This window comes from Glycine soja, chromosome 19, assembly GCF_004193775.1.
Source record: "Glycine soja cultivar W05 chromosome 19, ASM419377v2, whole genome shotgun sequence".
Classification (NCBI taxonomy): Eukaryota; Viridiplantae; Streptophyta; class Magnoliopsida; order Fabales; family Fabaceae; genus Glycine; species Glycine soja.
Window position 1 is genome coordinate 43,593,025 of NC_041020.1, and position 10,641 is coordinate 43,603,665.

The 10,641-nt window shown below is 29.3% G+C and overlaps 1 protein-coding gene across 1 annotated transcript; it reads right to left on the bottom strand.

Moving 5' to 3' along the window:
• Positions 1–7,571: 7,571 nt before the first annotated feature.
• Positions 7,572–10,440, bottom strand: LOC114399974 (adenylate kinase 1, chloroplastic-like). Its single transcript, XM_028362205.1, has 4 exons — positions 10,106–10,440; positions 8,610–8,750; positions 8,153–8,425; positions 7,572–8,074 (listed from the first exon to the last, which is right to left on the bottom strand). Exons 1-4 carry the CDS (start codon positions 10,346–10,348, stop codon positions 7,931–7,933), a joined length of 801 nt encoding a protein of 266 aa, XP_028218006.1. The 5' UTR covers positions 10,349–10,440; the 3' UTR covers positions 7,572–7,930.
• Positions 10,441–10,641: the final 201 nt, after the last annotated feature.

A 10,641-nucleotide genomic window follows, 5' to 3' on the forward strand; every position in this document is an offset into this window, starting at 1 on the left:
TTTATTTAGAATAGAATAAGTATATCTAATAAAATTTTGGAGTATACATTTTATGTTATCTTTATATTGATTTTCTTTATAATAAACAAGTTAAATAGAAAAAATATTATGCATTTGATAGAAAAATTATAAATATTTTTTTTTATTTTTAGTTCATAAAAATCATTTAAATATAATTAAGGTAATTAGAACAAGTATATCGTTATATTTAAAATTTGAATAAATTAATTATTATCACACGTGTATATGTTTTAATCAAGGTAATTACAAATATTTAAAGTTTTATTATAATAAAAGGAAATAAGTATGAGAAACAAATCTTATGCAATTTATTCAAATGTATTTATGTAAAAAATTCCAACACTATAAAAAATTAATTTAGTTTATGATTTTATTCCGTGTGTAATACTTTTGTAATAAAAGTATATTTAATAAAATAATATTAAAATATTTATTGTATAATTATGTAAAAATGATATTTAACCTTATTTTATAAATATTAATTAACAAAAATTTCGTATACACAGTTATTAAACATAGAGATACAATATTATTTTTTAATAAATATATCAACTAATTAGATTTAAGTTAAATTTAACTATAAAAATTTCAATGTATAATATAAATATTATTAAAAATAGTATTTATTCACAAAATTATTTTAAATTATTTTATACAATTTCTGAGTAAAAATAATTTTATATGGTTTATTGAATTAATAAATTTTTTAAAAATAAATCCATTTATGATAATGAAGTAAATGCAGAAAATAAATTAAAAATAAATACTAGATTTTATATTCGTGCAATGCACACGTTCGATTAAATTATAAATTTTTAAATTTATACTTTGTATTTTCTATTTAATAATTTTTAATATATATTATCAATTTTTAAGATATACAGTACCCTATTAAATATCATTACATTGTGTAAAAAAATTAATTACATATTAATTATATTAAATATAATTACATTAAATTTTATTATTAGATATACTTGTTCTGACCTTGATAAAAAATATATTATTTATAATATTAGATAAAAAATAATTGCAAGATCAATTAGATATAATTATATCATATTATTCTATTAGATAAATTTAAAATTAATTAAATGATATTTTATTAAATTGAATTATGTGATATAACAATATAAATCACATGATATTTTATGATTAAATAATATATAAATGATATCGATGTGGCTTATTTTAAGTTACATCAAAGTAACAATCTAAAAATTCAAGAATTAATTTATGAAATAAGATATAATTATTGTATTTTTTAAAGTATCAAAATAATTATAAGTTGGTAACTCATGATTGACCATGAGTTTGGGCTGATTTGAGTTGGAAAAAGTCTTTTCCCAGTGATGAAAAAAAGTTGGTCAAATCCATCTTTGACTAGATCCATTAGGTTGTACCCGTGGTGGACGAGATTAATCATAGAGTCACTTAACTGCTAAATTGATCACATATTATTGGTAAGTGGCTTCTTACTTTTACCTTTTTAATTAAGTTAAACTAATTTGGTTATCGTGTAGTTTGGTTTAAATATAGAGGTACATAATTTTGCTCTAAAATTTTTAAAATGATTTTGTGTTGAAATTTGATTTTCTTATAATTTTTTGTTATGAGTCAACTTGTTTAACTCACTAACATGTGGGTCAGATTGGAGTAACATTTTATTGGCCTATCAAATAGTGAGTTGTGTTAAATTGACTCATCTATTGGCCTATCAAATAGTGAGTTGTGTTAAATTGACTCATCTATTAAGTGAGTTATGAACTTGGGATAGACTAAACGGATCTGTTTTAACAATTTTATTTTTTACATATTTGCTAACTAAATAATTTTTTTTATTCGTTTAGAAATTAAATTATCATTAATTTATATATTCAAAGACTAAAATCATTTTTCATTTATCCTTTTTTTATATTATTTTGTTATTGGATTGTTATGCTCGACTCGGGTTATCTATAGTAATATGATTGATAATGCTATTACAACTCTAATAATGAAATTTTTTTATTATGATAATTTTGTCTTTTTCTCTCCTATTATGATCAAAATTAATAAGAAGATTCAAATTTTTCTATTTACCATGAAAATATCTACTAAGGTTTACTCACTCCATATAGACAGGGAATTTGTTACAATGCAAAGAAATTGATGTTTTATCGTTATTTTTATTATATTATAAAGAGTAAATGGCATTCATACTTTCTATGTTTTTAGCTATTTGTGCTCAATATTCTTTTGTTATTTGACCCTATAAAAAACTTACTAATTGTTTCCGCGTATAACATCGTGTATGTCTTCCCCCCAAACGCCATTGACACTGTCGAAAAGGGACGCTGCACCTTGTGTTTTCTGCAAATTACTCCCAATACTCTTTCGTTAATTTTACTACCATAGTGTTTACTATTTACATGAGTATATAAACATATTGATATTTTCTTATATAGTATAAATTAATATATTTATTAAATATAATATATTTATTTAATTAAAAAAGGTCATGTTGATATATATATATATATATATATATATATATATATATATATATATATATATATATATATATATAATACGTATATTAAACATATAATGAATTCATACATATTAAAAAACATTATTTCATATTTAAATTGTGAAAAAAATTAAAGCAACAATTATAATTATAAGTTGAATTCCAATTTTAATGAGAATAGTAATAATACAAGTATAAAGATAGTATTAATTAATTTTATTTATATAGTTTTTATATAAATATATTATACATAATTTATTAAGTAAATTACTCTCGCTTTGTGTTTTCTACAAATTGTACTTTTAAATAGTTTTAATTATAATTGTGACTATTATTTTTGGGGTAAACTTAATGGTAACTTCACTAACACAAATAAAAAACATATTAATTTTTTTTAATTGTTAATAATTTAATTGATTATTTAAAACTTATTAGTTTATTTCAATTTTAAGTCAATTGTGCAATATTCATTTTAATTAATTACAATGTCTAATTTTAATCACACTTTTTATATTTTTTAACAACTTAACATTAGTTAACACAAATAATTACAAAATTAATTAGAATTGATTTTATTTTTATTTTTAGATACCAGAAAAATAAAAATAATAAAATAAAATATATGTTGAGAAATTGGGTTGACTAAACTTGATTTCTCAACGTCGAAGTAAAAAAAATATCGAGATGGGAGGAGTCAAATTCTCTACACCAGCAATAAATGGCGCTAGCTAGTTCTGTAAATAATCTGGAACCAGTGTTATTTGTGTAATAATTTCAGCAATAAATGGTGCTAGTTCTGTAAATAATCTGAAACGAGTGTTATTAATTTGTGCAATAATTTTTTTTATTTTGTATTACTGCTATAAAAAATTCAATATGATGACGGGGTATGCCACTTTTCTGAGTTTTGTTATTAGATTAATTAATCACCTTTAATTTTTGTGGATATATCCTTTCATTTCCCCTTAACCAATCCTGTGTGTTTATTCAGTGAAGGGAAGATAACACGCATTAGATTACTAGTACCAATGAAAGAGATATGACGATGTCTAGAATCAAAATTAGGGTTTGAGAATTGAGAGTTAGTTGAGACGTTGGAAAATTGGAATGTTAGTTGAGAAGTTCACGCGTGGGGCGGTGCTTTGCCTGCACGATCAAAATTTCATTACCAAACTTGATTCTATAGTTATGACTCACAGTTGTGTACTTGTACAGTATGTCCCACATACTCAAATTACATTTTTATCCTCACGTTATTAATACTTCTATCTGTCATTTCATATGAAAAATAAACGAATATGCTATGTGATTTCAACTATCAGACTTTTTTTTATATATAAATTATCCAACTTTTTCATTGGATAATTACCAAGTATACATATTTGGCAGAATTCAAATGATCACCATCCAGTAAAGACCTATCTCATAAATCTCAAAAGAGTAGAAATCTACTTTAAAAAAGAAAATTATGATACATTATAGTATTTTTGTTTGAATTTATGTAAAACTATAGGAACAACCTAACCTGGGCTCCTAATTATATTTCCAATTGTATCCATCATTTAATTATCAATGGGAAGCCATAACCCTATGTTTTGTAAAAAAAAAAAAAAGAAACTAACATGAGCTCCTAACTATTTTTTGGACAAAACTTAAATGCAGTATCATAGGTGCTGACATGCTGTTGATGTTATTCTTCTATTAGATTTTACGTTTTATCTTGATAATTAATATGCAGTAACATTTAATGAAATATTTTATCATAGTGTATTACCAATGCGAAACTCCAATTCTGATCGAAGAACAACATTATTACGTGGCTGCATCTAGGGTTTTTTTTTTTTTTTTATAAAAAATAAACCATGAAAGTTTAATTGCATTGTCTATATTCTCTTTTGACGGTATGATGTGCAAACTTAATTACTTCCAACAAGTTCATATTTAAGCTTAGTTGATTGCCAATTACACCGGTAAATGTCCAAGTACACCCAAAAGTTATGATATGAAAGTTTTCTTTTGGCATGTTCAACTTGAATCTTGTTTAAATCTCAGTTCTAATTGTAAAAAGCAAAAAGTGACGATTGTAAACCCCTATATGGTGAACATAATTTAAGAAAACTAGTTTATTGGTGTTTGTTTTTTCTTAATATGCTGCTCCGTGCACCCTGTCACTATGAGTGCATAACTAATGCATACTGGCCTCGTGCATAATTATTTTTGTCATTTGCATGTGACTACACAAAGTTGAAGAGGACCCCAATATCCCATTTCTAGCTCGCGCGCATAGCAAAACATGTTATATTTTCAAACTATCAAACATGCAAATATCTTTCCTTCCATTTTCTGACACCATTTTGTTTCTTTAATAATAGCATGCATGGCCAACTTTTCGTAATGGATAAATACTTCGTGAAAAGGTTAAATGTTTTAATCTGTGAATGAGTTAAGATTCTCTGTTGACTAAATATTGGCAATTGGTCTTATTTAATTACGCTCCCACTCAATAATATATTCTTGTGAAGTCATGTACATATTCAAAGATTGCAGCCCAAAACTTATTCTATGACAAATCTCCTTTATGTGAAATTCAACCCTCCTTCCCTCTAAAAAACAATTTTGAAAATAAGAATCATTTTTATTTTTCGATAAATTGTATTTTCAATCTTATTGAATAGAGCTTTCAAAATCAAAATTACAAATGAATATGCTATTAGACTCATTGATTACATAAGTCAGTGAACTACCAACGTAATTATTATATCATCAATTGATATTTGATAATATTTTTTGATTGATATGTTACTTGATAACATGGACTAAAACTATTAACAAAACAAAAATATAGGAAATAAAAATGATAAAACAATTATTTAGGAACTAAGAGCGGAAATTAAAAAAAAAAGATAAAAAAATATATTTAACTTTTTTTTTAATTATTTTTTACTTTTTGCATATTTTTAGTCTCACTATAACATATATAACTCATTTTTTACTTTCTACAACTTAGACAGTCTTCTCTCCAACCAAACAACTTGAAAAAATAAATTCTAAATAGATCCCACATTCAAATAACTGCACATCTTTACAACTTATCAACATTAACTATACTGTATGACCCAAAAAAAGTTAAGCACTAGCTTAAATAAGCACCTGGTACATGAGCGGTTCATATTAACATACACCTCCACATGGTGCACTATTACCAATTTTAAGCCATTTTCAACATTATTTTCATTTCTGCCAAGCTCAAGTTTTTATAGCGACGATTCGGTTCTTTCACAACGGTATAAATTGATCAGATATTTTTTAAGAAATCAAAAGCAAGCATTTATAAACCGGTTGAAATATATTCCCAAAAGCTTATTAACATACTTTTTCTTAAAAAGTAAATAAAACATTTAATAGCTGTTACATACTCCTTTTTGTTACAAGTATTCTAAGTTCTGACAAGGTAACGATTGTCATTTTTTACATCATTTAGCACAACGTTTCATAACGAATATTTAGTTCTTTTAGAATTACATTCAATTTTTTTTTAAAAAAAACTTCATTATGTTACACCCACCCCTCCCAAAATAAAAATTAAACTTTCAGCTTCTCCTAATAAAAAAAGTCCAGCAAAATTAGTTGACCATTTTACCAAAGAATAACGCTATTTTTAAGTGACACTAGTCATATTTATTCTTCCTGGCAAAAAGAAATTAACCATTCTTGAATCAATTGCAATATATAACAAATTCAACATGTTCAAAACGAAAGATTCAGCAAAATATGGCTGCTAAGTAGTATCCACAGGAAAACTTCAACCAATACACGTTGGCCAAGGCCCATAGCCAACAGATGAAACTTGGGGCAAGAAAATAGAGACAACTTAGACACAAGAATTTTTGCTGTTATTCCCCAATTAGAACCAAAGGTCTCATGTTAACCTTTTAGGCAAACATTTATTATAAATCACCAAAGTGAAACTCTAATTTTGATCGAAGAACAACACTTAAAGCACACAAGAAACCGTAAGTTTTGTCCAAAGGACAATGATGGAAGAAAACGGGACTCGAGACTATTCAGATAAAACGTAGAGCACAATCTATCTTGCTCCACAAAACTTGAGCAGTCAAGAGTTGGTACTGTGCCCTGTCTTAATTTAGCAGCTGATTAGACTTACTGGCTCGCAAACACTTAAGCCAACCAGCTCGGCCAGCTGCGATGTAGCAAAACCCCACCCCATCACAAATTTCATGTATTCCTAAAGAGACTAGTATGACAATCACAAATTTCATGTATTCCTAAAGAGACTAGTATGACAATCATTGAATATATCCATAGTGAAACTCTAATTTTGATTGGAGAATAATACTAAAAGCACATAAGAAACTGCAATTAAATTTTATCCAAAGAACAATGGTGGGAAAAGGGACTAGTTACTACTGAGATAAAATGTCGGGCACAATCTATCTTGCACCACAAAAACTTGAGCAGTCAAGAGCTGGTATTGTGCCCTGTCTTAATTTAGCAGCTGAGTAAACTTACTGGCTTGCAAACACTTAAGCCAACCAGCTCGGCTAGCTGCGATGTAGCAAAACCCCACCCCATGACAGAATCATTGAATATATCAATAGACCCATATATCAATTAAATAATCTAGATGAAAAATAATAATTTCATCCAAACATGATCAGATATGTGAAAGCCACATTCCTGTAAACAAGAAAAAGAGAACTCCTAGGATTTGAACCTACCATTATATGCATCCAAAACATAGTCAACCAAAAGGAGTCTGTTGAAAATCAGGATAAAATAATATACATGTATTATTAGTAGGAAAGTAGGATTTGTAAGAAAGTAGAATCTGATTTTGAGAAAACGAAATATCCTGTCACTATTAGAATTTATTGTAATGACATCTATATAATACAGCATCCGTGGTGTTTGCAGACACAGTTTTTCAGTCTGTTATCCCTCTGTTTGCCCTATTTAAACAGAGTCATTAGTGGGGATTGTGAAATTGGCAGGCAAAGAAAAAAAGCATAAGAAGAAATTAATACAATAACATTAGTTCCTTCATATTTCGTATTTCAGTTACAACACAACAATTTATATGCCAGATTCTGACAAGCTTATTGCTAAATGCTAATCAATCAGCAATTCTCACAGAAATCATCTGTTCCTGACAATGTTAGAAACCATCAAACCATGGCCATATATAACTGAATTAGAATAGCAGAAATCCCAACAGGGAAGAAGTTATATCAGATTCCAACACCTCATGATATAATTATTTACCCAAATAATACCAATAGAGAAGTAAACCTTCTTTGGTTCTATTTCCTGCAAAATCGTCAAGCATGCATGCATGCAAAGAATGAAATACTCATTTGTATTGTATGCTTATATATCTTATGCTGCAACAGATTGCTTCTCCTCATAATCATCAAGATTAAGAGCTTGCAGCAACTTAGGCCAAGATTCTGGGATACCTCCTGGCAGGTCAAACTCCAACAGTTTCCCTCTACTACGGTAAAATTCCTCCACGGGCTGACTCTGCAAGAATGATAGAAAACAAATTATAAAACTATTAGAAATGAATGAGGAAGTTTGACAAAATAATAAGACAAATACCTTTTCATTGTATATACGAAGCCTTTCTTTGACTACTGCTTCAGTATCATCTGACCGAGTAATGAGCTTTGACATACAGTGTGCAGGAGGAAGAAGTGGAGCCATGACCATTCCAGGACGCCCATTCTCACCCTTGACGCTAATGGAGGCAATATTAAAATTTCCTCCACATTGATTACAAATTCTTCTACCAAGGCATTTTGCAAGCAGTGCTTCTTCTTGGAGCTTCAGATTGACCACCAAGTCAATGTCAGTTACCCCTTCCAATATTTCCTGAGCACACAGGTTTCAAGCACATTTTAAGTAGATCGCAGTTATGAAAAGTGAATGTCAGGAAATCGTCGAGGACAGAAAATATAGCCACTTGTGTGGTTAGTTAGTCCCAAGAAAAATCACAGCCAACTACAAGCACATATACTAATTAATATAAGGGCATTAGGTGGGTATCAATACTCACTGCTTGATTTATTGTTCGAGGAAAACCATCAAGAATAAATCCTGATTCGCCTTTAGCTTCCCCATCAGCCAGCCTCTTTGACAATAAACTTATTATGATTTCATCTGACACCAATTTGCCTTGATTAACAATTTCTGATAGCTGTAAAAAGATCAATGATTGAAAAACAGAAAGCAAAAAAGATAAATATACTATCCTCTTATAATTCGCTTTTAGTTAAAAACTATGCTACTTCTTAAAAGTTCAAACTATGGTATCTCCAATTCACAGCTACAAAATTAAGGTACACCATATGATGCATTGAAATTGAAATATCATAACTATGTATAATTAAAACCTCAAAAAGAGATCAAGAATAGTGAAAATTCCAATACCTTGTATGCTTAAAATGGAAAAATAAAAATGAGAAGCAATCAATAACCAAGACTTCACTAATTCAGAGACATACAGGCAGGCTTTCCTTATAACCTAGTAAATAAATTGCATAAATGCAACCCCAACACAACAGAATAATCCTCCACCACTGTCAAACAGGTGAATGCAAGAAATTAATAATTAAACCGTTTAAGGAACTGAAAATTAACAACTCTAATTCTAGATACATGCGGCACAGATTGCCAAAATAAAGTTAACCAACAAAAAATAACAAGCAACAAAAATATGCCATACATGTCACTCTTGTAACAATTAGAAGCAGAAAAAAAAAAGAGCTCGGATCCACTCAAATAAAAAAGAGAGGCAAGCCAAACTAGTACAAGCACGACTTTCCAATCAGAGACTTAAACCACATTAAGATCCCGAAATTTGCAGTCTAACTGCCGTATTTTTTCAAAAACCAATATTACTGGAAGGTGACAAGTGACAACCTTTCGATCTCCAATTCAGCCAATTGGGTGCATCAAAATTCGAAGTGTTTTTTTGTTTAACTAGAATGAACAACCGACACGGGGTAACCTAATACACCACGGAGTCACATAATGACGCAACAATTAGTATTATAACTCACAAGGACTGATTATATTTTGAAAACAAAAAATTTCAAACACCCAATCAACAATTCTCTTTTCTATCTGTCTCTCTTTCTATCACACTACATCATTAATCAAGTCAATAATTTATTTCTCCTCCCTTTCTCTCTTTAAGTTGTAGAGAACTCACAAGAAAAATGTTTCTCGGACAACCTTGAGTTGTCTACAACTTAAGAGAAAATGAACGGGAGAAGAGATAAATGATTGATGCAGTGTGATAGAAAGAGAGAGATTGAGAGGAAAAATAATTGAGTGTTTGAAATTTTTTAATGCCAGAAAGACACAAATTTATAAGATTATCTCATAATTAACCACCATTATGCAATCTAGCATAAGATTTGTATTTTCAGATTGCGTAGCATAGCTCATCAATTTTCTAAATTGAAACTCAATCAAATCAACAATAACAGTAATAAAAACGTGAGATTTTGAATCTAGAGAGAGACAGAGAGAGAGAGAGGATGAGACCTGGGAAGAAAGGGGGCCGTTGGAGGCGAGCTCGTGGCGGACAAGATCGCCAGTGGCGATGTGAGGGACGCCGAGGAGGTTGCAGAGGCGGCTGGCATAGGTGCCTTTTCCGACGCCAGGGCAACCCAGGAACACCCACTGGACATTCCTCTCCTCCTTGCACGGAGGCGCGTGAGATGAGAACCCACGCGCCACGGAAGAGAGGGGGGAGGTGCGCTTTACGAGTCGGGTTATGGCCGCCATAGGGAGAGGCACAGCAAGGTGAGGGTGGAAGTGGTAATGTGGTATTATTACAATGCTCTCTGCGCACTCTATTTCTCCTGTGAAAAACAAATCCCACTCTTTATATTTTTTGGTTACCCAAAAAAAATGTCATTTTGGGGGAGTTTTTTTTAATTAATTTTCTTTTGGCATTACCGTTAGCCGACGACTGTGGCTTGACTTTTAAGCAAAGCCGTGCTCTTATTCACTTATGAAACCCCTAGCTTTTTTTTTTTAAAAAATGTAAATTATATTAAATCTAAAATAATATAATA